This window comes from Dacryopinax primogenitus (assembly GCF_000292625.1).
Source record: "Dacryopinax primogenitus strain DJM-731 SS1 chromosome Unknown DACRYscaffold_30, whole genome shotgun sequence".
In the NCBI taxonomy this organism is placed as follows: Eukaryota; Fungi; Basidiomycota; class Dacrymycetes; order Dacrymycetales; family Dacrymycetaceae; genus Dacryopinax; species Dacryopinax primogenitus.
In genome coordinates, this window is record NW_024467227.1 from 32,981 (window position 1) to 55,339 (window position 22,359).

Below are 22,359 nucleotides of genomic sequence, written 5' to 3' on the forward strand. Positions count from 1 at the left end.
TGGCACGGCTCGGACATCCCCTTAATCAACGCATCAGGTGGTGCCTTCAGGTGACGTGTGCAATCGAGGCAATACACGCCCAGAAGGTCATCCATGCCGACCTCAAGCTTCACAATATCCTCCTCGATGAGCAGCTGAACATCAAGCTTGCCGACTTCGAGGGAGCGTCGTTCCCTGGCAACTACCACGGAACAGCGTCTATCGGCCCTCAACTGACAGTCAAGGACTTCTGCAGCCAACCGATGTTGGATTGGGAGGAGTTCTCCCGAGTCGATATATACTGCCTTGGCAGTGTCATGTATTGGATCCTTGTAGGGAAAGCTCCTTTCCAAGGCGTTGAAGGATATGAAACGGATGAGGATTTCATCCGGGCATACGAGGAAGGGAACTTTCCCGACACATCAGGACTTTTACTGGGGGATCTGATACGAGACATCTGGACAGGCAAGGTTCGAGACACGGACGAGATAGTGTACCGAATACTACTTGCGCGTGGTCATTCGATAGACCATCTCGCCCGTGTCCCTAGAGAGAATGCATGAGCTGCGTGCTCTTCTCAATTTTCTGCCCACACCTTCGACTATTTTGGATCTGTCCTCAGAGGACACGACTCCCAGTAGGAAAAGCATCATATGGAGAACGCTAGCAAGGATGTGTTCTGATCTTACCTACGACACCCGGTCCTCCCGTGGCCTCTGTGACAGGAAGTATTGATGTGGGGGGGTTGTTGGGTGAAGCTGGTGTGGACTGAATGAGAAGGGGAAAGGACAAACTGGGAGAAAGTCGTAAGAGAGGTACGGACAGCCGCCGAGATCGTAAGTTCTTTTGTGAGAGCGCAGTTTGACCGTGACGGTGTAGAGTAGATCTTGGTAATAGTAATTAACATGTAGCACTATCTAAATACACAGCAGATAATAGTATTGGCTCGCAATGTCCTAAGCGCCTTCGGAATGGCTGGAAGTTTGGTACGGTCGGATATGTTACTTAGACGGCATCTGCGTCAGCGTTCCACACCGGCTGTGCATCCTCGGCGGAGCTGGGAGGTTGCATAGAACTGAAAAGCAGTAAACATGGGGTCAAGTGACTTAGCCAGTGTACTTACGGAGGGATGTCGTAGATGGGCACGAATTGCAGAACGAAGAAGATAATGCCGACGAAGATGAGGAAACCGCCAAACACGTAGGCAACGGTGAAATGGTCCAGGAGCAGCACACCGAAGAGCGCATAAACTGAATCAACGTCAGGCACAATCAATCTCCGGGAAACGGGAGTGCGCACAAATACCACGTCCGATGAAGGAGTAGAAGAAGGATGCATGACGGTAGAGAACGTGGTGCCGTTCAGCGCCCACGGGATACCATTCGAGCAGCGCAACAAGAATGCCAAATATCACGGCGTAGATGCCAACGATAATCGACTGGATAACACGGGATGAGTGAGCGCTTAAGCTGAAGAGTCACTCTGTCGTACGGTGAAAGAGTGATAGATTAGATGAGCTGCGGGACTTGGTCAGAATCCTAATTCAACCGCCGGAGATAAGTCTATGCGCACTAATACCACCTCCCAGCAACAACGCAGCGGCCAACGTGTTAGCAACTTTGAATGCAACGGATGGACTGATAGACCGAAGGGCATCCATGGTTGGACAGGTTAATGGTTGATGAGGTCGTCTGGGAATATGTTGCAGGTATTTGGGCAGTGCAATATGACAGGGCGCGCAGGGCCGCCACATTGACTGCGACTCGCCCACAGCCAGCCACGGGGCTTTCCCGATGACGGCCCACAGGACCACCCCTCACTTCTCGAGTCATCTACTTTCGGCCTTGGATTGTCAATAATCTTAGCTGATAATTACGTCCTCTTTTGCATACTCTGAATCATGGGTTATCTCTTTGTTGGACTTGCTATACAATCTGATAACGACGCATCTACCACGATTGTTCACGATGCGACGGCGCTTCTGTCCCGGAAAGGCGTTGCGCGCTTGTCTTCGTATCTTCTTTGAATTCTTCTTTTAACCGTACGTATATAACACGCAAACGTGCGGAATATTGGCGCGTTGCTTTCCGCTCTTTGTCGTCTACTCGTCAGTCCCTCGATGGCCTCCTTTGCTGCCAATGCTCCTCGTCTAGAGCGCATCATCCAACAATCGGATGTGCAGGAAGTCCTTCAGCACGATGGTCTTTGGTACAAAAAGAAGAATCTCCGCGCCCTTTATTCCGTTCTCCTTCCCGCAGCTCTGGGAGTGGAGATGGCTGCGGGCTATGACGGCAGCATGACTAACGGATTACAGTCTGTTGCTGTATGGCTCGGGTGTAAGTGACTTTCCGTCAACCTCAATTTGCATCGTAATTTCTTGATAGATTTCGGCCATCCATCTGGCGCCGTTTTGGGACTCATCACAGCCGCTTTCGCAATCGGCTCGGTTATCGCCCTGCCGACTGTACCATACGCGAATGATCATTATGGAAGAAAACCGTCTATCATTATCGGATGTCTGATCATGCTGATCGGGGTTGCTTTGCAGGCCGGGTCTGTTCATAGTAACTGTGTCTCCTGGATATTCTTTGCTATAGGCTGACGCTTCCATGTAGTTGCCATGTTCTTCGTTGCCCGTCTCTTGCTTGGTATCGGCATTGTGTTCGGCGTTGGAGGAGCTTCTCAGCTCCTTGCCGAATTGGTTCATCCAAATGACCGTGCCGTCTGTATCGGACTATTCAGCGAGAGCTGGTATGCCGGTGCTATCGTTGCTGCTGGAGTGACGTTGGGCAGTTTTAACATGTCTTCGACGTGGAGCTGGCGGATTCCCTCTCTCTTGCAACTTATCCCCACTTTTATCACGCTGACTTTCATCTGGTGAGTGACATATCCTGAGCGGCTTCCAGCAATACGCTCAAACCCTCCTCAGGTGGGTCCCCGAAAGCCCACGCTGGCTCGTTGCACATGGCCACGAGGAAGAAGCGCTCAGGATTCTTACCCTCTATCACGGCGAAGGTAATCCTGACAACGCTCTTGTCAGGGCGCAGATGTTCGAGATCAAGAACATGATCAAGGGTGATAACGGCTCAAGCATGGGGTCGTGGGCAGACTTACTCCGGACTCGTGGAAACCAGCATCGCTCCCTGATCGCTCTCTGTGCTGGTTTATTCCTTGAATGGTCTGGCAATGGGTTGTTCGCATACTATCTTGCCAAGGTTTTGAGCACTGCTGGGGTCACCTCTCCCTACACACAGAACGTCATCAACGTCGGTCTTCAATGCTGGAATCTCTTGACTGGCGTGACCGGCGCCTTTTGTACGCAGTTCTTTGGCAGACGGCAACAGTACCTCATTGCATATGCGGGGATGACTCTTGTGTTCACATCCTACACAATGTCAGCTGCGTTGTACGTGGAGACCGGGAGTGTTCATGCTGCCATATCTGCGGTAGCGATGGTCTTCGTCTACGCCCCAATCTACAACCTGATGATGCCGTTGACATACATATACGTCACCGAAGTAGGCACCAGCGTTCTTTCATTGGATAACACTCAATATGCCGTATCTAGATCTTTCCATATTCGCTGCGTGCGAAGGGTGTTGCGATCACTCAAACAGCTACCCGAGGCAGTACAGCTTTCAATCAATTTGTCAATCCTATCGGTATGCAGAATCTGGGTTGGAAGTTCTTCCTTGTATACTGCGTATGGACTGCCATCGAGACCATCATCATCTTTTACATTTATCCCGAGACGAAGGGTCCGACCCTAGAGGAGGTTGCCCTCGGCAAGTCTATATTCATCTGCGCTCAATACTCTGTCTGATCGCGTGCCAGTGTTTGACGGACTACATATCAAGCCCAGTGATCCCGAAATTGTGGGAGGTGATCTGGAGATGAAGTCAGAGGAGTCGTCGTGAGTCGTCCCTGTCCTTGTGTCCTCGTTGTAGTCTATGAGTCTCTTTCCACATTCCTTCTTCTAGTATTTGGTATTGATTCTGAGGTACAAGACCAGCGAGTTGTTGTAGTGGGCTTGTGCGCGACTGTCCAACCCCTACTTTGTGACTACGTTGAATACAATACCAACGTCTACGAACCGCTACGGCTACATGCACATCTAAATCTATGGAGTGTCAGAGTTGTATTTGTATGTCCTCAAAGCCCAGATACATCGCAGCGCCCAGTGCCATGACCTCCATTCCAGTTCGCAGGTCTTCTAACGGTAGACTCTCATTCTGGCAATGGGTGTCAAGCCAGGTGGAATGGTCAGGTCTATCCTTCCTTACCAAATTATGGACATTTCGAATGTTGCCCGGCCCGTACACAATGCATGAATTCAACCTCGCATCGTGGACAACGAAACGCTAGACATGACGTCAAAATTATTCCGGGGAGAGGGTATGCAACAGACCTGATCATCACTCCCCGGCGAACAGACGATGCCAGCCGTAACATTACAGGCGTCATGCACGGCCCGCTTCCACACCTGCACAATCTCCTCCTCTTCTCCCACCCAGACTGGCTCTGTCGAGTATGTTTCCTCGTAGATCCATTCGTCATCGTGGAAAAGCTTTCGTAGAAGCGACTGCATCTCTCCTCTTGCCAAGTCCAAGGTTTCTCCAGGCACTAATCGACGATCGAAGGTCAATGTAGCCACAGCAGGTACGAGATTCGTAGCATGTCCAGAGTTAAATATCGTGAATGTCAAAGATGCTGTCTGTGCTTCTGGCGGCACCACTCGCGTATCGACCTTGTTCTTGAGGCTTGCCCCAATCTCCTCCTCCGCTGCAACAATGTATCTCGCTGCCATTGCGAGGGCGTTCTTGCCTCGCTGAGGGGTGCTTCCATGAGTTTCCACGCCCTTGAAGATGATGCGTCCCCAGATAGCACCGCGATGGCCCAAGCAGACATTCGTAGTGTTCAGAGGCTCAGTGATGACAATTGCCGATTGTTTCTTTGGGGAGATCACGCCGATATCAACAAGATAGCCCATACCGGCGTTGTTGATCCCAGTGGTCTCTTCATCCACACTAGAAGAGAATATCAGATCCGAGGCAGCGGTTTTCAATGAAGCGTAAGTGCGTACACTCCTGAATGTTCGACCGTGCCCTTCAACCGTAGTCCCGCAAGCTTCAATGCCTCGATAGCGAACACTTGCGCAGCAATTCCACCTTTCATATCGCTCACACCTCTTCCCACAATCTCCTCCTTCCCATCCGCTGATCTACGAATTGCGGCCTCAAAAGGTTGCGAAGCCCATGCTGCGGGTTCTGAACATGGCACGACATCGTAGTGTCCATTGAAGTGAAGCACCTTGCCCTGACCGGCGGCGAACTCGTGCCGGCCAATAACATTCACTCTGGGCAACCCCTTCCCGTGGGGTGCCAGCCTCGGGAGATCGCATTCAGGTACTTCATAGTAATCGACATCGTAGCCCAAGCTGGAGAGAGTATCGCCAATGAGACGTGCACACTCGGGGTAGTTCCAACCTGGTGGATTGGTGGTATCGATCCGGACAAGCTGCTGCAGAAACACCGTACAAGGCTGCAGCAGTCTATAAGTTGCGTCCTTTATTCGAGCTCGTTGCCCCGGAGTGAGAGTGGTCATAGTCGTTCAATAATAAGTGGAGCTGGCAATCTGTACGCCTATCGAGGCCACTGCTAACACCAACCTTGATACGCCCAAACTCATCCGCGGAATGTATCGGCATACGGGGTCCGGGGTGACTCTACACGCCCTTGCGCTTATATCATCTCTTCCATAGTATCTCGAGTACTTTCTTTTGAGCGTCACATTCTTCCTTTCGCTAAATGGCCTGCACTGGTCAAATGTAGCATTTTACAGAACACAGTTCATTTAGTTCATAAATCGTCACCAGATACACAAAAAGCAAGACTAAACTGTCTGAGCGGGGTGAGCAAGCGCTTCTTCAAGTTCCGGGTCTACTTTCTCGGTGCCTGTCCCGAGCCGGCCTTCAACCTCCCGACGGATCTCTTCCAGATTGTGCCGACCGATGTCATTTCCAACGTTCCAAGCGGTGAACACGTGGCCGGCCGCGAAGATCTCCTCCATCTCTTCAATAGTACGTCCCTTTGTCTACGGAAACGTAAATACATGGCGTTATCTGAATGCAAAATTAAAATCACCTCAGGGAACATGAAAAAGATATGGATGAATGCAGCTGCATTAAACTTTCCCGGCCGGCGGGTCAGACGTTAGACACTCTATGTCGACCTTCGGTACTTACAGTGGCAAAAATCATATAGGTCTTCCAATAAATATTGTTAAACGCCGGTGGGACCGAAAACGCGAGCATGAAATTGAAGGCCTTCATGAATTAATCAGAGTCTCCAGGAAATAGAAAGAGAGGAGGCAATTTACCCAGTTGGCAGCGGTCGACCATGAGACAGCCTTCGCTCGAACTTTCATCGGGAAGATCTCCGAAGGGTAGGTCCAGGATACGGGACCCATGGTGAAAGAAAAGGAGACCACGAACAGGTACGAGCAGACAATGATGCCGTAGGTAACGCTCGAATTCCCGACAATGACCCATTGATCTGCCATAATTGAGTTCTAGGTTCCCAGTTACGGAAGGCGACAAGCGTACTGCTTCCAGCATCGGCCACATATTGGATCTCTCCATAGCCACCCTGAAGACCGCCGACCAGGAACAGGAAGAATGACATCAGGCCAGTACCCCTGAACGCGATATTAGCGGGAAGCTTTCGTGAATTGTAGTTCTTACGTAAGGAGAAGTGGGCGACGTCCCCACCAGTCGATAGCCCAGAATGATGGGACGGTGAATACCATGTTGAGCACATACTGCACCGATGCAGCAATGAGGTTGGCACGACGACCCGTAAGACCAGCGCCCGCAAAGACGTAGGTAATCTATGACAACTCAGACTAGCGTTACGATAACGTTATCTGTGGCACGCACGTAGTACATCATGACACTGCAGAACAATGAATACCGTTATGCGGAAGCCAGAAACTGTTACGTACTTCATGCCAGTCAGCTGACTCCACATTTGGAGAGTCATGCCAAGGAACACACGACGGAAAATGCCAGGGGCAAACATGTCCTTCCATGCCTTTGGACCTTCCTTTCTCTCCATCTCAATCTGAAGGACGATTTCGTGATATTCGAGTTGCACAAGCTCATCATTCTGGTTACCCTTTCCGTGTAGATCTGCTAGGATTTGCAGCGCTTCTTCGCCACGGTCGTTGTCGAGCAAATAACGAGGCGATTCAGGGAATGCAAGCATGCCTACGGAGAGAACGATAGCCGGTATCATCTGAAGACCCCAAGGTATGCGGAAAGAAGCGACTCCATCGATGTAGGAGCACCCGAACTGGATGAAGTACTGAATCAGAATACCCCAAGTGATGGACCACTGTTGCAGAGATACAATGCGACCCCGACTTGATTTCTGTTAGCCTGATTTCGAAAAGGGAATTTGTCTTCACTTACATACTAGGCGCAGTGATCTCCGCCTGATAAACAGGAACAACAGTGGAGCTGATTCCGACTGAGATACCCGATATGATACGACCGACGACAAGCATGCCTCGGTTGATAGATGCACATTGGAGAATGGAACCGATGACCCAGATGATACCAGCAATGATAATGAGACGCTTGCGGCCTAGGAGGTCCGCGAGCCAACCGACGGAAATGGCACCAACGAAGGACCCAGCAGGCATCGAGGCCACAATGGCACTGAGAACAATTCGGTGACCAAGGCAAGACGCTGGTGACCTGCTTACCCCTGAATGTCTCCCTGGGGGTTGTAGAATAAGTCAAGCCAGTAGGGATTCTGCGCAAAGAGTTTCAGAATGCTACGCCAGGTCTCCAAGGCATGCGAGTCATACGTTGAGCACGCCAGACATCGACGAAATGTCGAGACCGAATAATCCACCGCCAATACAGGCGAAAGAGCCCACAATGTATGGGTTGCTGGCGATCCATGGAGAGTACTGCAACGGCCTCCTCTGAGCAATAGTTGGGTTCACAGTCGAAAGTCACTTACGCTCCTAGCCTCAAGGCCGATTGTGCGACGCTTTTCCGACATTTTGGTGAGACCAAATGAGACGGGCAGAAGACAGCCAGTACAGGCGGGAGTAGGCATCGGCAAGTTATTTATACCGTTTCAAACGAATAGATCAGACACTGGGAACGTCCACGCGTTTCCTTTCGGAGAAGAGACCGTCTCAATCGCAATACCTGATTAAACGAAGACGCGAAGCACTGGGGAGCACACGACCGGCAGGCGTCACAAGGGCATTCCTGCCAAAGTTGCACAAGGCAATTTCCATAGCAGGTGAGCAAGATCCGAAGCCAGGCCGTAAGCTGGACCAGGTACACATGCTGAAGCGCTTTGCAATTCTGGTAGAGACTCCCAAGGAACCGACAGAAGATGGTCTTCCGCAATGGTAAGAAAAACAAAGCGGGATCGGAATCAAAGAAGTTGAAGCCCTTGCGGAGCCTTGAATTCTTCGGCATAATATTCCATCATGGCCTTGACGATCGCATAGAGCCCATCATGTGCGCTCCATTCACTCCGCGCGGACCATCTTTGCCCCACACCATGTCCCCACGGGACTCCAGCTATTCTCAGTTTTGTTCCGATGGCCGTTTCGCCCGGCCCTATCGGTGATAGCTCCAACTTCCACGTAATCTTCTCAATCGTACCGCCATTATCGGAAAGACGTTCCCAATCCTTACTACGGCTTGCGTGAAGAGGAGTTCAACATGTGGGTATATCAAGATCTCGTTAGCTCTTTCACAGAAACGGCCAAAGCCACTGTTATACATAAGGCTCCTGCTCCCCAGTGAAAAGCCCTCTCGATTCGTTCCCTTCTGTTCCGCCTTTGCCATGGCGCATGGTTGAAGTTGATGTCCGCTCCTAGAGAGGGGTCGGCACCGAACAGGAGATCCAAAAGTGATGATAGAACTTGGCCCCCGTCCAATAAGGGCAATGGCAAGAGATTGAATAGATAGAGTGCGATCGTGACGGTCAGATTATAGCTATGAAAAGGGCATCAGCAGCATTCGCGCCATCTTTCCGATATAAGTCCTTACGAGATGAACAGGTTCACGAGGTCAGGAAGCCAAAAAGGTATCAGGGGTGTGCGGGGTAGGTATGTGCCGACACGAACTTCAGGCAGGGACTATCGTGAGTTTGGCCAGAACTACAATTGATAGGCATACCTTGTCGATACACTTCCAGTCTCGGGCCTTTCCAGACAACCACTCTTTCCTTGCCACGCTCCATATCAACGAAGGCAATGCGGAGCAACTGCGACTCTGCAGACGGAACAATACATAGATCCTGTCCTGGACAGCCCGCAGGGTCACAACGTCGTGGAGTCGTATTGTTTCGGTTGAAGAGGGACAGTGGGGACAGACAGTGTCCTTGGTACTCGGATGGTGGTGCCGACATCGGCACGAAACATGTGAGCTCGGCGGTGGATGGTTCCGAACAGCATGCCGTCGGGGAGCCTGAACGCATGAGATGGTGAGAATGGTATGTAGGGAAGAACACACACCGACGAACTCGGAAGAGTCGAGGCACCAGCCGCGGCGAAGCTCTTGCGGGGCTTTTGATAAAAGAAATGTTTCCCATGGGTCTCCCTGACCCGCGTTTCGTGCCGATTGGCCTAGAGGCGTATCGTCTAGTTGTACAACAAGGGAACCGCGAGGCATGTAGCCATCCAGACTGGTTGCCTGGAGCTGTTCAGCTTTGGTCTCTTCATAATAATCATGGACTCACTTCATTGAAGCCCAGGACGACCTTCCCTAGACTGCTAACGTCGGTCCAGCCGATTGGCGTAGCTAATCTTCCCAAGCCACTATGAGCGAGGGCATAGAATGCGATCCACAAGAAGATGTTATGAAGGGCGCCGGCACTCGCCAGCCGGAGATTTGCGCTTGGTGTGGTGGATGGCTTCTCTTTTAGAGAAACGAATGCTGTTGGAACAATGACGTGAAGAGCGAGTCCGACAGAATGCAAAGGCGTGTCTTCTCTGGGAACATTATTAGCTAGGAGAAGACATCTTCCGAGATGCGGCGTACAATGCGGCAGAAATGGCGTGTCCAAATTCGTGAAATGATTGGCAAATGAACAATGCGATGAGCATGAGAGGTAAATGAGATATTGGGATTGTTACTCCAGGTATCTGCCAATTGATCAGATGAAGCGGGGATCCTCAGGCCAGAGAAAGGGTCATACCAGTGGCCGCAAAGCTAAACTAGCCTGGGAATCGGGTGCCAGAGACGCAGGGAGGGCGCTTATTGCACGGCTCGCAATTTTTCTTGCAATTGGTGGCAGACCGGGCGTGACTGAAGTATCCAAAAACGTCTCGCTTATGACGAGCAAACCCGTCCAAGCCACAATGCAAAGGCTGGCGAACATGCCGACAATTCCGATAACGGCCCCGACGCCGTAGAGAGCCTTGCCGAAGGAAAGCCAGCCATGGTTCACAAGATAGCCGGATAGTCGCTCGTGGGCAGCGTTGAAGGCAGTCGTCTCAAGCTTGAGATTGACATAAGAAAGGTGGAAGCTGGTGTAATCTGGATCGAAGCATGACCCAGGACCTGAGGATCTTGTTAGGGGTCGAGTTCTCGGCAGCAGTGGTGTTAGAAAGCGCTGAACAGTGAGCCTGTGTATGAGATGGACGACGACCCAGAACAGGGCGAGCAATAAGGCGGGAATTACGACCGCCATTTTGACTCGCACGAAGCTATGAAGGACAGGATGCCATAGAGAGCGCTGAAGAGCAAGAAGGTAAGAAGAAAAGTTGGAGTTTCACAGGCGGCGGCCCCCAGGCGCGAATCTTGGTCAAGAACCCTAACAATTATATCATTTCGATCACTTTATCCTCGGCCGCCTTGTGCTGTGTAATTACACAGCTTCTAGTCGTGTTTGGTTTTCTTCTGACAAAAGTGATAGATACCATTCGCTTGAATAAGATTGCTGCGTTATGATGTTGAAGAGGTTAGAGTATCAGACCTATAAGATATTTCTCACCAATATTCACAGCACCGTGATTGTAGCCAAGTGCGTGTATTTACGTCAGGGGAGAGGCGTGGACCCGTGGATCGCCACAGAGGCTGCCACTGCACGACCACGTTCACACCATTCATTCTCTCTTTACCGCCATCTCTTCTCTTTTAACAAACTAGACTTTGAACTATCATCATGAGGATCTACTCTCTTGCCATATTTACCGCACCTCCTGGCGGCAGTTCAACCCAGCTGGCAGCATATGCCGACTTGTCCTCCTATTCCTTCTATCAGCGTGGATCCGTACAAGAGTTCTTGAACTTCTTCTCAAAGACCGTTGTCGATCGTACGCCACCAGGACAGAGACAGTCAATTGAAGAGCAGAGCTACAAGTTCAACGTGTACAATAAAGGAGGGGCGGATAACCTTGCTGGTATGTCCGTGGCGTCCCACTTGCTTGCGCAGGACTGATTGAATGCTCAGCGCTCATCATTACCGACCTGGAGTATCCCCCTCGACCGGCCTTCTCTCTTCTGCAGAAGGTCTTGGATGATTTCGCCACCGAAATTCCCCGGTCTTCATTTGCCAACCCATCCAGCATCTCGTTCCCCACCGTCAAGGCTTACGTGGACAAGTATCAGGATCCTCGGCAAGCTGATTCCATCATGAAGGTGCAAGCTGAGTTGGACGAGACGAAGATCATTTTAGTAAGTCGGTTGTTCACTGTTCTGTGCCAGAGAGGTTACCTCCACCACAGCATAAGACCATAGAATCGGTATTACAACGGGGTGAGAAACTCGATAACTTGGTCGAGCGCTCCAACAACCTGAGCATGCAAAGCAAGATGTTCTACAAGACAGCGAAGAAGGTGCGTTCATGCATGATTTCCTCAGTTTTTGTTCTGAATTACGTGCAGCAAAACTCGTGCTGCGTTATTGCTTAACGGAGCGTTGCTGCTTGTGCTTCCTTATATTCAGGATCGGATACCCATTGACTGTATCTTGATGTACGATAATGTGCGTAATGGAACAATGCGCTCTGGCCTTGGATCACATAGGTACTCATACAATGAACATGTCCATGGTGTCGACCCCTTCAGCGTACGCCATGCTCTCAAATACTAGCTGCCTCCATAGATCGTTCACAAAGTCCTTCGCCTCCTCTTCCAGTACCTGGAGAACCAGTAAATAATTGAATGTCCACGTCCAACCGCACAACGTACCGGCTCCAAACCCTCGGCCAGCTCAGTCGGTCCTTTGCGATCTTTCACATGCTCAACTGCAAACATGACCAGCTCATCGTCGTCTAGTTCGCCGAGGTAGCCAGTGATCTTCCGTCTCGCCAAAGGCTCAACTTTGGCATCGATCGTCGCCTGTCAATCCAATGAGCCAAAGATCATAAAACATGACAATATGGCATACATCGTTCAGGGCCAACCAGTTGAGCTTCGTCTTGATCACCTCGTCGGTATCCATAGCAAGAACGCGGCCTTTCAGTGTCTCCAGTTTCTCAACTCGTTTCCCTCCTCGGCTCATTGCGTCGAAGTCAAGCTTCACAAGGCCGCTTCTCTTTTTGCTCGTGTCCTCTTCGTCTTCTTCCTCCATCATTAACTTTTTGGGCTCGGGCTTAGTCTCCCTCTTTTCTTCAATCTTCGGCACAGCAGCGTTGATAGACAGCTTGAGAGGCGCAATGTCGTCGAGAAGGAGACCGGCCTTGCGTTGCTCGTCCATCATTAAGGCAAGATCCTCCATCTGTCTTTCAAGGAACTTCTCCGATTCCAAACGAAGATGCTCAGCTTCACGTTGCTCGATTTCCCAGCTGCGCTGATCAGCCGTGCGTTCCCGAGCAAGGGACTGGGCACGTTTCGATCTCCAAGCTGCTCTACGGGGCTTGTGAGCGAAATACAATGCGAGTCAACTTGTCCGGGCGCACCGGTCCGTATAGAACAACTCGTCACTCTCATCATCATCCCACATCTCTAATCGGACAGACATATCGGCTCGATCGCGCTCTCGTTGGCTCTCCAATGCCGTATCGCGCGCTATCTGCCGCTCAATCTGAGTGATACGCGTACGTTCGCGATTCTCATACCGGCGCTCCCGCTGGAACAACGTAAACATACAAGCCAAGTCCGACATATTCATGTCACTCACATCACGGAAAGAAGTTTCCTCTTGTTGTCGCCTCATCTCCAGCCTTTCTTGTTCGAGTTCCCAGTCTGACTTCTCTATGCTGCTCGGCGATCGTAGGTCGCTCTCGCTTGCCCCGCCGTGACTCGGTCGACGCTGTTGCCATCCAACATCGCCACCACGTACAAAACCAACAGGTCGATTATAGCTTTGAGGACCAGTACCGAAACCTTGATGCGGTCCAGACGGTGGGGGCTGTCCTCTTCCCCAACCACGTCCGGGACCGGTCGGTGGTCCTATAGGTGACATAGCAATAGCAGCGGCAGACGCACTTTGCGCAGCTTCCTCCGCTTGCTTCCTCTTCTCTACCTCCTTCTTCGCTGCTCGATCACGAAACATGGCGATTTCGCTCATGACCAGGCCACGCTGCTCCTCTGGCAGGTCGGCCTCTTGCAAGTCACGAAGATGTGGTGGGATGGGGGCGTCTTTTTTGTTGGGCATGTTTGACGAAGACATGCCGGCCTGTGCGATAGTAGATACGAGATGCGAGATAGAGGCTCGTGCAGATATGAGGGCTTCCTCATCACTCTATGCCGAAATGTAAGGTTGGATACTGAACGATATGAAGGGGTTGCACGCACCTCAGTACGCATGCGCTGAGCCTCATATGCAGCCAGATAAGCCTTTGTTTTGTCGTCCGCCTTTACCAGCAGCTTCTTAGCCTCACCGTTAGGATCTTCCAAATTCGGCAACTGCAGACCGTTCAGTGTCTGCAGTGCTCGATCCACCGCCTCAGGCTCTTCATACTCTGCAAACCCAAACGCCTGTGGCTTGTTCTGCGCATTGAGCAATCGCTTGAAGGATCTGAGAGTTCCGCATGACTATTTAAAAGTGAGCACAGGACGATCAGTAAGATGACATGCGCATACAGTGAACAATTGTTCAAGGAAAGCATTATCGATACCAGCTGAAATGGAGCCGACAAAGAGTGTTGTCAGTTTGTCGGATGACTGTGCAGAGGCAATTCCATGGCTGGCATAGCTAGGAGGTGGAGCTCTCAATCCAAGTCCTAAACGATTGAGACCGCCGAGCATTTTTGAAGAGAGCAAGTGGTGGTCAAGCGCAAGAACAAGCAGTCAGGCAGAGTGGCAGTCACCGCTACAAAGTCCCTGAAATATACATATTTGTCTCCGAGCACCTGAAATCGAGTTGCGACTATCATGTGCCGTTCTTCAACATACACAAGATATTAATGCGCATTTATTCATCATTGGTCCATCAACACAACCTCTTGAACTTGTATTCGTAGAGGCCAAGTGGTTAGAACATCCACTTAAAATCTGGGTGATTATCCCCCAACTCTCGCCATGCCCTCTTCTCATCACCCTCATAAGGCGCCAGGATCTTCTCTCGTTGCTCCTGTTTCTTCTTCGTTCCCCAATGGATAAATGCCACGTTGATGGCACCGCAAATCAGCGGCACGGAAGCACATACAAGGTGGGCAATGATACCGCCTCTGTACCTGGGTGCGGCGGACGTAGGAAATAGCCACGTACTCGCAATGCCTCCCACATTGGTTAGGATAAGAGACATGGCAAGAAGAGAGGCCCGCTTGTAATGAGGACCAGAGTTGTTTGGTATCCACGTGCAGAAGGACGACGCAGTGCAGTAGACGCCCGTTACAGCGAAGAAAACACCAAGATACGATACGTTAACGTTCAGGTTGGCTGCAGTTCTGTGAGCTCCATCGCCAAATAAATGGAGTCATAGGCACTTACCGAAGAACAAACCGAAGCCAATGAGGGCCACAGCTGACATGCCGATGATGACTGGCCCTCGGGCTCTGTACCGATCGGAAAAGAAAGACACAGTCATCGTCACTATCGTATCAGGTCAGCGCCGGTTCCCATCGCACGATCTATGACCCACCAACAAAGGCGACCGCATACGGCGGCACGGTCATTGATTGAGTCTTCGTCGACGAATACCCGAACGCCCCGACAATAGATGGAAGGAAGTACGCCAATACAAACAGAGTCATTCCATTTCCAAACAAACCCAAGCCGAGGATCCAGAGCTGGGGCGTGTGCAGCAAAGCACGCTTAACTTGGCTCCAGTCGAAGTGCTCCTCTTCATAACCGACTGCGCGAGTCTCTGCCCTCAACCGAGCGAGAAGAACAGTCTTCTCCTGTTCTGTGAGGAAGCGTGCCGCGGAGGGACTTTCTGGCAGGGTAAAGTACGAGATAATCCCGATGAGAGCGGTAACAGTGCCTTCAATGATGAAAATCCAACTCCAGCCTCTGATGCCCTTGTCGCCATTCATTTGCTGGATAGCGGCAGCAAGAAGACCACCAAAGGCACCTGCAAGGCTGGTAGCACTGAAAATAAGACCGATTCGCCATTGCAACTCGGCTCGCTTGTAAACGTCGCGGTGTAAACCATGATGCCAGGGAGGAGGCAACCTTCGAAGAAGCCAAGAAATACACGACATGCGATGAGAGCGCCGAGGGAGTGACAAAATCCTTGACAAAGGGTAATGACACCCCAGATAGTGACGATGGTGGGCAGGAGGATCTGTGGTCCGACGATCTTCAGAAGCAAGTTTGATGGCAACTCGGCGACCACGTAAGGTACTGACGAACATTCAGAATGACGAATTGGGCAGAGCAAAAAGGCGCACCATAGGTGAAAGTGATGGCCAGCTGGTACTGAAAGTCGGTCAGCTTCAGGTCAGCTTGCAATCCTGCGACTCGGGCGTTTCCAATATTCGATCGATCCTTAAATGGACGGTTAGTGGATCCGGGGTTACCCCAAATGGGAATGAAGTGCGAACCAGGAAGCTCAGAAGATAGAACAAAGTCATTACTGTCACAATCCAAAGATCAAGCTTCATCAATATCCTGCGCTCGACGGCCTGATCGATGAGAGCCTCCTCATCGTAACTGTTTAGCGAAGCCTCCTTGTGCGTCCCGCCGTGGACGACGCCATCCTTCTTCCTCGTGAGCTCGGGGAGGCCAGTCATTATGGGAAGAACACAGAGTAAGAGCAGATCCCAAGGGGTCGACCGTCACTCCACCGCTGTCGGACAGGATGGGGTCAAAAAGTGCGGACATTGTGCGAGGAGGGTATTTATCGTTCGAAGGGTCGGGGGGGTAGTGGTACTTTGTGTGTGTTGGCCAGGGTCTTGCAACCTTCAAGTTTTACCACGAGGCCGAAATTGATACATCGGCTGTCTTCCCTGTCGTGATAATTAATCAGCGGTCACACGGGGAATACGCGACGGCATTTACCTTCTCCGCCGTCATGTTCGGCCTAGCACTCCGAGAGAGCGAGAGCGAGTAGCAAAAGAGTTCAGTGTCCGAGATCCAGATGTTGGCTCAGAACGGTCTGCGAACAACCGGTCAGAAGCAGCGTCGCTTCCAGCTGACTATGTACGGCCGAAGTACAGAAGACTCGCGTGTCAACATTACGTTTTCGATCGTATCGAGATTGGGTAAGTCGACCGTGTAGCGGATACAAGGCTGTTTTGAGAATCATATGCAATGCATATATACAATGGTAATCGCATATCGAGCGGGGAGGCATCGTCGCTTGGTCTGTAATACATGCTTGATTTGAAGAGGAGGCCGGTACAACAAAATAAGAAATGGTATGGTATCAGATCCCTGATCAGGAAGATGAAGTACAGTCGGGAATCCGGTTCGCACCTGATGCCAGGTATCTATTGTCTTCAAAGCACGTCGCATGTCATCAAGAAGCAACGCCCTCCTCTCCAAGGGGGTCCAGATGTCTAATACGCCATAGCAGGACGCGCGTGCTTAGAGATAATATACCTGCATTCATCCTGTCAATTATCACTTGGAGAGATTTTAAGGAGTGCGTACCAAGCATGGAGGACACCTGGAAGCCAAGCGAGGATGCACAAACAAATGTTGATCCAGAAATCAGCAGTGATTCCTCTCTGAGAAAGGAATGAGGTATGAATATCGAATTAATGACGTTAGAGAGAAACATACCTTGATGAAGACGGCCACGGGAGGCAGCAAGCTGTGCAAAGTATCAGATAAGGGTTGCACTGGGAGTCGTTTTGATACTCACATTGCGAGGAAGTAGAGGAAGACGTCGGAATTGGAAGAGGGAGGGGATGCCATTATATTGAGTGTTATGGCGTTAGATGAAGGGGGGATTGAATGTCTGATGGGGTCTGATGTGGCGTTGGAAGGTAGAGGGCGTATTTATACCGCGCATTCCCCTCGCCGGTCATCCATTGGGCAGTGACGTCACCAATTCCTTGGCACCCTCACGGGTATACGCAGCATGACGCACATACCCGATTTCGATTTCCAGAATGTATGCGCAGTATAAGACACCGCCGCCTCTAGGGTCTATGCTGCATAATAAATTACCGAAAAGGGTGTTCGACTACCGCTAATATGCTGATATACAATAATTGTACAATCACGCAGTCTTTTTTTCTACCTCAGCGCTCTCAGCCTGCGCCTCTTCCTCCGCTCGTCTCTTCAATCGCCGCTCAATACCCTTGGTCACAAAAGGTCTTGGCGTAAGATCAGCGAAAAGATACTTGGTCACCACTTCAATCAGGAAACACCCGCCGAAATCGGCAAGCATCGATATCGTCAGCTTGAATTTGAACTGCAGACTCCGGTCAGATCTGTAGACAAGGCTTGGCGGTCGTACTCACGTCATCATCCATGACTACGATCTGCAGCCATCGGTTCATCTCCGGCATGAAGTCAGTCGCACCGCTGTAGGCAACTGCGCTGGCCCCCGCTAAGCCCCAGAACAGCGCAGAGTTCTCACGAATACCCTCTCGGAAGGGCCGGCCTTGGAAGTTGATCACAAATGTAGAAACTTGCTGAGATAGACCGAGAAGGTAGATCGCCGTATTGAGCAGATTGGGCTCGAACTTGGCGTCCAAGTCGATCTCGCCGCGTGTTTCCCGGGACTTGGAAAGTTGCGTTATGTACACCAGCGCAACAATGTGGATCGCAAACTGGCCGAGGACAGACAGGAGGACATAGAAGTTGAAAATGTTGCCCAGAGGACGCTCTCGGGATAGCTTCTCCACCGGCTACACGGCTATTTTTAGCCACAGGAGGGAGATAACAAACACGAGTATCGTACCTTAGCCCGCGAAATGCAATAGAAGCAGACAGACATCATCATGCCAGTGATCGTTACCTGGTAGTCGCCGAACTTAATTCCGTCCAGGTATTGTACACTGAGACTATACGCGGTGATCAGGCAATTCAGCGCCAGGATTTTGTACATCTGGATGGTAGCCACTAAGGTGCAACGGCCTTGACGGATGATGTTGGTGACTGAGGGAATAATCAGTTTGACACCCTTTATCTAAGGCAGGGACGTACTAGCAGAGACGTTGGACAATTTCGAAGTGAAAGGTGCAGCGCACGAAGCATCCCCGAGCTTGATCTTCGGAGGTTCTTCGTCTTCGCCCATTTCGGCAAGCTTATCAGTCATTTGCTGAAGATTAAACTATATCATCATCAATGAAGTGCTCGGCAAAGATGGAGTCCGGCACAAACCTTTTCCATAGGGTTCTTCTTCCTCGCCTCCGCAAGGTCTTTCGATGCCTTCTGTTGTGCAGCCACAAGATCAGGGTAGAGATGAACGATGGCGGGAGGAACAGGAGGCGGAGGCTGGTTGAAGCGAGCCGACATCTTTAGCTGAGTCTCGTAGACGCTCTTGATGCGCTCAATGCGTTGATGCTCCGCAATTTTCTTGAGATCGTCAGCAGTGCCGTCTAGTAATGCAACACCTATGTGAGCGTGCTTCAGCGCTCCGACATCATTCGTGCCATCGCCTGCCATGAGCGTGGTATAACCGAGGGATTTGAGAGTGGTCAAGATCACTTCCTTTTGTGTGGGGGAAACGCGGGCATAGACATAGGTGTTCTGAATCAGATCTATCCATCCACGCTTATCTTCATACTGCTTGAGAGCAGGACCGGTAACGCAAATATCGTATTTGTCGAAAAGGGACTTGTCCAGGGGCTTGTCAGGGTTAACGGCGATCATGATGGCCTCATCCACATCACGCCAAGCCAAATCTGAACATGATGAGTACCAGAACAACGCGTTGCATAACGATGCACACCTTTGGGATCCTTGGCGCCTTCTCGGACATCGAGAATGAGGGTCTCACGATCAACAATTTCCACATCCTTGGCTACATGGACTGCCGTCAATGGATTGTCCCCAGTTATCATAATGCACTGTTGGCCCATTTTAGGCACACTTCCCAAAGTTGATATCAAAACTCACGCGGTGAGATGAATCTGCGAGCATTTTGAGGGATGTAACAGCGTCCTCTTTCAGGGGACAATGGAATACCAGGAAGCCAGCGAACGTTAGACCAGTCTCGACCTTGTCACGAGCGAGGTGCTGAACCTGCTTACAGGTGAGTATCGACTCTACGAAAGGGACAATCGCCTACCTCGTGACCAGAGACATGCATCGGCTTGATGCCAAGTGCCAAAACACGGCTGCCTCGGCGGGTGTACCATTTGTACGTCTCGTCGTAGTTATCCGGAATTGTCGTGTACATCGTCTTGAGCGTCTCCGGCGCGCCCTTGACGGCAGCTATGGTCGTCGTTTTGCCACCGTGGGAGACAGAGGAGACAGTTGACATCCGCTTCAGAGCAGAGGAAAATTGATACCGGCGCCTAATGTTAATGGTGGCTTTGTGTGGGGCATCCTTCTGGATGGGAGCAATTGTGTCGCCTGCATACGATGTTAGTCATCAGCGAGGTGTACTGAATACAGGAGATACGCACCCTTGGACACTTTCCATGCCATTGCCTCGATTGCAGACTTCTCCATTGGATCTCCTACCAAACCATCCTCGTCCAGCAGAACAAGCGCGTGAGCGGATGCAAGGCACCATGTTGTGTCCTGCCCTGCTTCCTTCACGGAAACGAGTTTCTTGGGATCGGATGGACTAGGTCACGTCAGTTCAACTCGATACCGATCAAGGACGAGTACGCACTCAATGCCGATCACGCCCTCAACAACCAGGTTCTCCGCGGTAATGGTACCAGTCTTATCAAAGCAGCACACATCCACACGACCAGCAAACGGAATGCGGAAGGGTTCCGTACAAAAGATAGCTGAGAGAAGTCAGCTAAAGTCCCATGAAGGTGTCTAAGATGAGTACTCACCGTACTTGGACAGGGCGACAAGGCTGGCGTTAACGGCAAGAGACAGCTCCATAGGCAATTCTGGGGGCACGACGCTGGTGATAATAAGAATACAATCAAGCATGAGCTTGTAGGTCGACATTCCCCTTTCTCTGCCCTGTACCCAAACATACCACGAGGCAGCGATGGCGAAGATTAGAAGGAAGCCGATGAACAGGAAGGATTCCAGGTTGTTGGCGGAGACGCGTTCAGTCGAGAAGATCATGGTCCGAATCAGTTGGCCTTGGGTTGTCCCGAAACCAGTCCTCAGAACTTCGGCGGTACACCCACCATCCTCAGCTGCTCCCTCACCAGGCCGCGCTTGCAGTACCCTTGTCCCACCCCAGAGAACACTGTTGCGATCTGCTCCGTTCATATCCAGCTTCTCGGTCCCCTCCCGCAACTCGATGCTCTCTTTCAGCAGTGGTGTTGACTCTCCCGACAACATGGCCTCGTTCACAATGGCAGTGCCGCGAAGTAGCAGTAGATCAGCGGGAACAGCTGTGTCCTCCTTCGTCCGAGCTGGAACGACAGTGAGACATGCACTCCCCAAAGAAACAACAATACGCACTGATGGATACCACATCACCGGGCACAAGTTCATCTGTCTTGATCGTTTGCCACTTCTTGTCCCGGTAGCACAGGATAGGAAATGGTGCAATGGACATAGTGCGAAATTCTTTCAGCGTTTTCACACGCTTCAAGCTGGTCAGGATAAAAACTCAGGGGTATGGAAGAGACACATACCTGGAAAACGACAGTACACTCAAAGACGACAAGCATGAAGGCTGTGAACAAGCTGTAGTACCAGTACTCGTCTAGGCACCAGAGACCAACACAGAACATCTGGAAGACGAAAAACGGAGCAACAGCATGTTCGGCGAAGAGTTCGCGGAAGGACGGAATCGGAATGTCAAAGGTGTTAGGACCGTATGACTCGCGCAGAGGAGGAAGTGACGGAGAGGTCAAGCCGGATGCTCTGAACGATGAGAGCAGCGGACATGAATCAGAAGGATAAGGCAGTTGAGTGAACGGTTTGCCGGCCGTGTATATGAACGTGTCGGACTGATAAACAAAGGTGTACGTCGCCGGTGTGGTAGGCTTCTTCTTGAGTGGGATAATCATTCCCTTGCCTCTGTGCTCTGCCGGAATTATTCGAATACAGTCAGCGTCGTCGAGAGAGGAAGCCTTCACATAGGCTTAGCGCTCGTGTGACAAATCAAAGGGAAACAGCGCGTACATTCATGCATGTTAGCCTCGCTTTGATGCCCGTGCTCCACTGCGTCGTAAGGAAGCTTAACAGATGACACGCCAGAATGATAGCACCCGCGAGAAATGCCCATTCCTCTGCGCCGAACCATTCGTCATACTTGATGAGATAGGCGTAGGCGAAGCAAGACCAGACAACGACGAAAGGCGACGCATACAGATGAAAATAGAGCGGTATCCGTCGATGTATAGTTGCTGCCCGTATTTCGGGAGAAGAGACTGGAACAGCAACCATAGCTGTTCACCGTCTCCGTCCTGGAGTGGTATTGGTAAGAAGGTGAAGAGAAGCGTCGAGATGTCCACACCTTCCTCAAGCGCACTTTTTAGCCGGTGACGTGGTCCCTCAGCCCCTCCACGCCACCACCGGCAGACGACGCCACAGGTACCTGGGCGGCCCGACACAACTCCGATAAAGAGAACCACGGACCTAGGCATGTTGACCATGCTCAAATCTCACTCATGCAGAAAGAAAAGAAACCATGTAGACACGACGAAAACAAAATAAAATGAACAATTTGGGTTAACCCTCTGCATTTGGTCCTCAATAATGTATTGGGTCCCAGACACACCAGGGTTCAATATCAGGCGACACGTAACCCATTACCCGTACACTAACCCTACCAAAAAACTCTGGCCATACCCAAGGGTTAGGGTTAGGGTTAGGGTTAGGGTTAGGGTTAGGGTTAGGGTTAGGGTTAGGGTTAGGGTTAGGGTTAGGGTTAGGGTTAGGGTTAGGGTTAGGGTTAGGGTTAGGGTT

The 22,359-nt window shown here is 51.0% G+C and overlaps 10 protein-coding genes across 10 annotated transcripts; 2 read left to right on the forward strand and 8 right to left on the reverse strand.

The window, feature by feature from the left end:
* Positions 1-868: 868 nt before the first annotated feature.
* DACRYDRAFT_25640 (COPI associated) lies at positions 869-1,679 on the reverse strand. The gene is made up of 5 exons (XM_040774251.1): positions 1,552-1,679; positions 1,471-1,496; positions 1,279-1,417; positions 1,103-1,229; positions 869-1,054 (listed from the first exon to the last, which is right to left on the reverse strand). The coding sequence occupies exons 1-5, from the start codon at positions 1,637-1,639 to the stop codon at positions 985-987; spliced, it is 450 nt and encodes a 149-aa protein (XP_040623454.1). The 5' UTR covers positions 1,640-1,679; the 3' UTR covers positions 869-984.
* A 180-nt stretch (positions 1,680-1,859) lies between these two features.
* DACRYDRAFT_85779 (general substrate transporter) lies at positions 1,860-3,997 on the forward strand. The gene is made up of 6 exons (XM_040776745.1): positions 1,860-2,315; positions 2,364-2,543; positions 2,595-2,856; positions 2,909-3,497; positions 3,548-3,764; positions 3,814-3,997. Exons 1-6 carry the CDS (start codon positions 2,099-2,101, stop codon positions 3,894-3,896), a joined length of 1,548 nt encoding a protein of 515 aa, XP_040623455.1. The 5' UTR covers positions 1,860-2,098; the 3' UTR covers positions 3,897-3,997.
* Positions 3,998-4,039: 42 nt separating this feature from the next.
* DACRYDRAFT_25642 (acetylornithine deacetylase) lies at positions 4,040-5,608 on the reverse strand. The gene is made up of 4 exons (XM_040774252.1): positions 5,063-5,608; positions 4,388-5,006; positions 4,263-4,340; positions 4,040-4,211 (listed from the first exon to the last, which is right to left on the reverse strand). The coding sequence occupies exons 1-4, from the start codon at positions 5,581-5,583 to the stop codon at positions 4,110-4,112; spliced, it is 1,320 nt and encodes a 439-aa protein (XP_040623456.1). The 5' UTR covers positions 5,584-5,608; the 3' UTR covers positions 4,040-4,109.
* A 263-nt stretch (positions 5,609-5,871) lies between these two features.
* Positions 5,872-8,051, reverse strand: DACRYDRAFT_120047 (general substrate transporter; the record flags this gene model as incomplete). Its single annotated transcript, XM_040770923.1, has 12 exons — positions 5,872-6,072; positions 6,123-6,167; positions 6,224-6,304; positions 6,358-6,533; positions 6,584-6,675; positions 6,722-6,867; positions 6,917-6,932; positions 6,982-7,401; positions 7,451-7,699; positions 7,747-7,796; positions 7,852-7,956; positions 8,010-8,051. The coding sequence occupies 12 exons, from the start codon at positions 8,049-8,051 to the stop codon at positions 5,872-5,874; spliced, it is 1,623 nt and encodes a 540-aa protein (XP_040623457.1).
* A 673-nt stretch (positions 8,052-8,724) lies between these two features.
* Positions 8,725-10,706, reverse strand: DACRYDRAFT_120048 (uncharacterized protein; the record flags this gene model as incomplete). Its single annotated transcript, XM_040770924.1, has 7 exons — positions 8,725-9,007; positions 9,062-9,137; positions 9,191-9,481; positions 9,529-9,706; positions 9,753-10,005; positions 10,055-10,158; positions 10,212-10,706. The coding sequence occupies 7 exons, from the start codon at positions 10,704-10,706 to the stop codon at positions 8,743-8,745; spliced, it is 1,662 nt and encodes a 553-aa protein (XP_040623458.1). The 3' UTR covers positions 8,725-8,742.
* A 399-nt stretch (positions 10,707-11,105) lies between these two features.
* DACRYDRAFT_25643 (snare-like protein) lies at positions 11,106-12,010 on the forward strand. The gene is made up of 4 exons (XM_040774253.1): positions 11,106-11,418; positions 11,469-11,692; positions 11,743-11,853; positions 11,902-12,010. Exons 1-4 carry the CDS (start codon positions 11,181-11,183, stop codon positions 11,926-11,928), a joined length of 600 nt encoding a protein of 199 aa, XP_040623459.1. The 5' UTR covers positions 11,106-11,180; the 3' UTR covers positions 11,929-12,010.
* A 21-nt stretch (positions 12,011-12,031) lies between these two features.
* Positions 12,032-14,208, reverse strand: DACRYDRAFT_85786 (uncharacterized protein; the record flags this gene model as incomplete). Its single annotated transcript, XM_040776746.1, is given in 7 exon segments — positions 12,032-12,157; positions 12,208-12,357; positions 12,407-12,866; positions 12,918-13,087; positions 13,139-13,702; positions 13,756-13,995; positions 14,014-14,208. The coding sequence occupies 7 exon segments, from the start codon at positions 14,206-14,208 to the stop codon at positions 12,047-12,049; spliced, it is 1,890 nt and encodes a 629-aa protein (XP_040623460.1). The 3' UTR covers positions 12,032-12,046.
* Positions 14,209-14,434: 226 nt separating this feature from the next.
* On the reverse strand, positions 14,435-16,136 carry DACRYDRAFT_120051 (MFS general substrate transporter; the record flags this gene model as incomplete). The annotated part of the gene is made up of 6 exons (XM_040770925.1): positions 14,435-14,841; positions 14,893-14,994; positions 15,044-15,483; positions 15,540-15,747; positions 15,795-15,891; positions 15,948-16,136. 6 exons carry the CDS (start codon positions 16,134-16,136, stop codon positions 14,435-14,437), a joined length of 1,443 nt encoding a protein of 480 aa, XP_040623461.1.
* Positions 16,137-16,904: 768 nt separating this feature from the next.
* DACRYDRAFT_112671 (UPF0057-domain-containing protein) lies at positions 16,905-17,265 on the reverse strand (the record flags this gene model as incomplete). The annotated part of the gene is made up of 4 exons (XM_040769463.1): positions 16,905-16,947; positions 16,999-17,075; positions 17,131-17,161; positions 17,213-17,265. The coding sequence occupies 4 exons, from the start codon at positions 17,263-17,265 to the stop codon at positions 16,905-16,907; spliced, it is 204 nt and encodes a 67-aa protein (XP_040623462.1).
* A 204-nt stretch (positions 17,266-17,469) lies between these two features.
* On the reverse strand, positions 17,470-21,876 carry DACRYDRAFT_25648 (uncharacterized protein). Its single transcript, XM_040774254.1, has 14 exons — positions 21,574-21,876; positions 21,081-21,521; positions 20,905-21,031; positions 20,316-20,855; positions 20,144-20,264; positions 19,932-20,095; positions 19,592-19,878; positions 19,420-19,545; positions 19,253-19,370; positions 18,682-19,205; positions 18,505-18,631; positions 18,260-18,456; positions 17,817-18,206; positions 17,470-17,767 (listed from the first exon to the last, which is right to left on the reverse strand). The coding sequence occupies exons 1-14, from the start codon at positions 21,835-21,837 to the stop codon at positions 17,573-17,575; spliced, it is 3,621 nt and encodes a 1,206-aa protein (XP_040623463.1). The 5' UTR covers positions 21,838-21,876; the 3' UTR covers positions 17,470-17,572.
* Between the last annotated feature and the right edge of the window lie 483 nt (positions 21,877-22,359).

Coding starts and splice junctions, on each gene's coding strand:
- DACRYDRAFT_25643 (XM_040774253.1), top strand. CDS start 11,181: ATGAGGATCTACTCTCTTGCCATATTTACCGCACCTCCTGGCGGCAGT. Junction 11,693..11,742: donor ACGAGACGAAGATCATTTTA/GTAAGTCGGTTG, acceptor CCTCCACCACAG/CATAAGACCATAGAATCGGT. Junction 11,854..11,901: donor TCTACAAGACAGCGAAGAAG/GTGCGTTCATGC, acceptor AATTACGTGCAG/CAAAACTCGTGCTGCGTTAT.
- DACRYDRAFT_25648 (XM_040774254.1), bottom strand. CDS start 21,837: ATGGTTGCTGTTCCAGTCTCTTCTCCCGAAATACGGGCAGCAACTATA. Junction 21,522..21,573: donor CGAGGCTAACATGCATGAAT/GTACGCGCTGTT, acceptor GCCTATGTGAAG/GCTTCCTCTCTCGACGACGC. Junction 21,032..21,080: donor AGTGTACTGTCGTTTTCCAG/GTATGTGTCTCT, acceptor ACCAGCTTGAAG/CGTGTGAAAACGCTGAAAGA.
- DACRYDRAFT_25640 (XM_040774251.1), bottom strand. CDS start 1,639: ATGGATGCCCTTCGGTCTATCAGTCCATCCGTTGCATTCAAAGTTGCT. Junction 1,418..1,470: donor TAATCTATCACTCTTTCACC/GTACGACAGAGT, acceptor CGTGTTATCCAG/TCGATTATCGTTGGCATCTA. Junction 1,230..1,278: donor CTTCATCGGACGTGGTATTT/GTGCGCACTCCC, acceptor ACGTTGATTCAG/TTTATGCGCTCTTCGGTGTG.
- DACRYDRAFT_85779 (XM_040776745.1), top strand. CDS start 2,099: ATGGCCTCCTTTGCTGCCAATGCTCCTCGTCTAGAGCGCATCATCCAA. Junction 2,316..2,363: donor TGTTGCTGTATGGCTCGGGT/GTAAGTGACTTT, acceptor ATTTCTTGATAG/ATTTCGGCCATCCATCTGGC. Junction 3,765..3,813: donor CCTAGAGGAGGTTGCCCTCG/GCAAGTCTATAT, acceptor ATCGCGTGCCAG/TGTTTGACGGACTACATATC.
- DACRYDRAFT_25642 (XM_040774252.1), bottom strand. CDS start 5,583: ATGACCACTCTCACTCCGGGGCAACGAGCTCGAATAAAGGACGCAACT. Junction 4,341..4,387: donor CGCCGGGGAGTGATGATCAG/GTCTGTTGCATA, acceptor CGTCATGTCTAG/CGTTTCGTTGTCCACGATGC. Junction 4,212..4,262: donor TTCGAAATGTCCATAATTTG/GTAAGGAAGGAT, acceptor ACCCATTGCCAG/AATGAGAGTCTACCGTTAGA.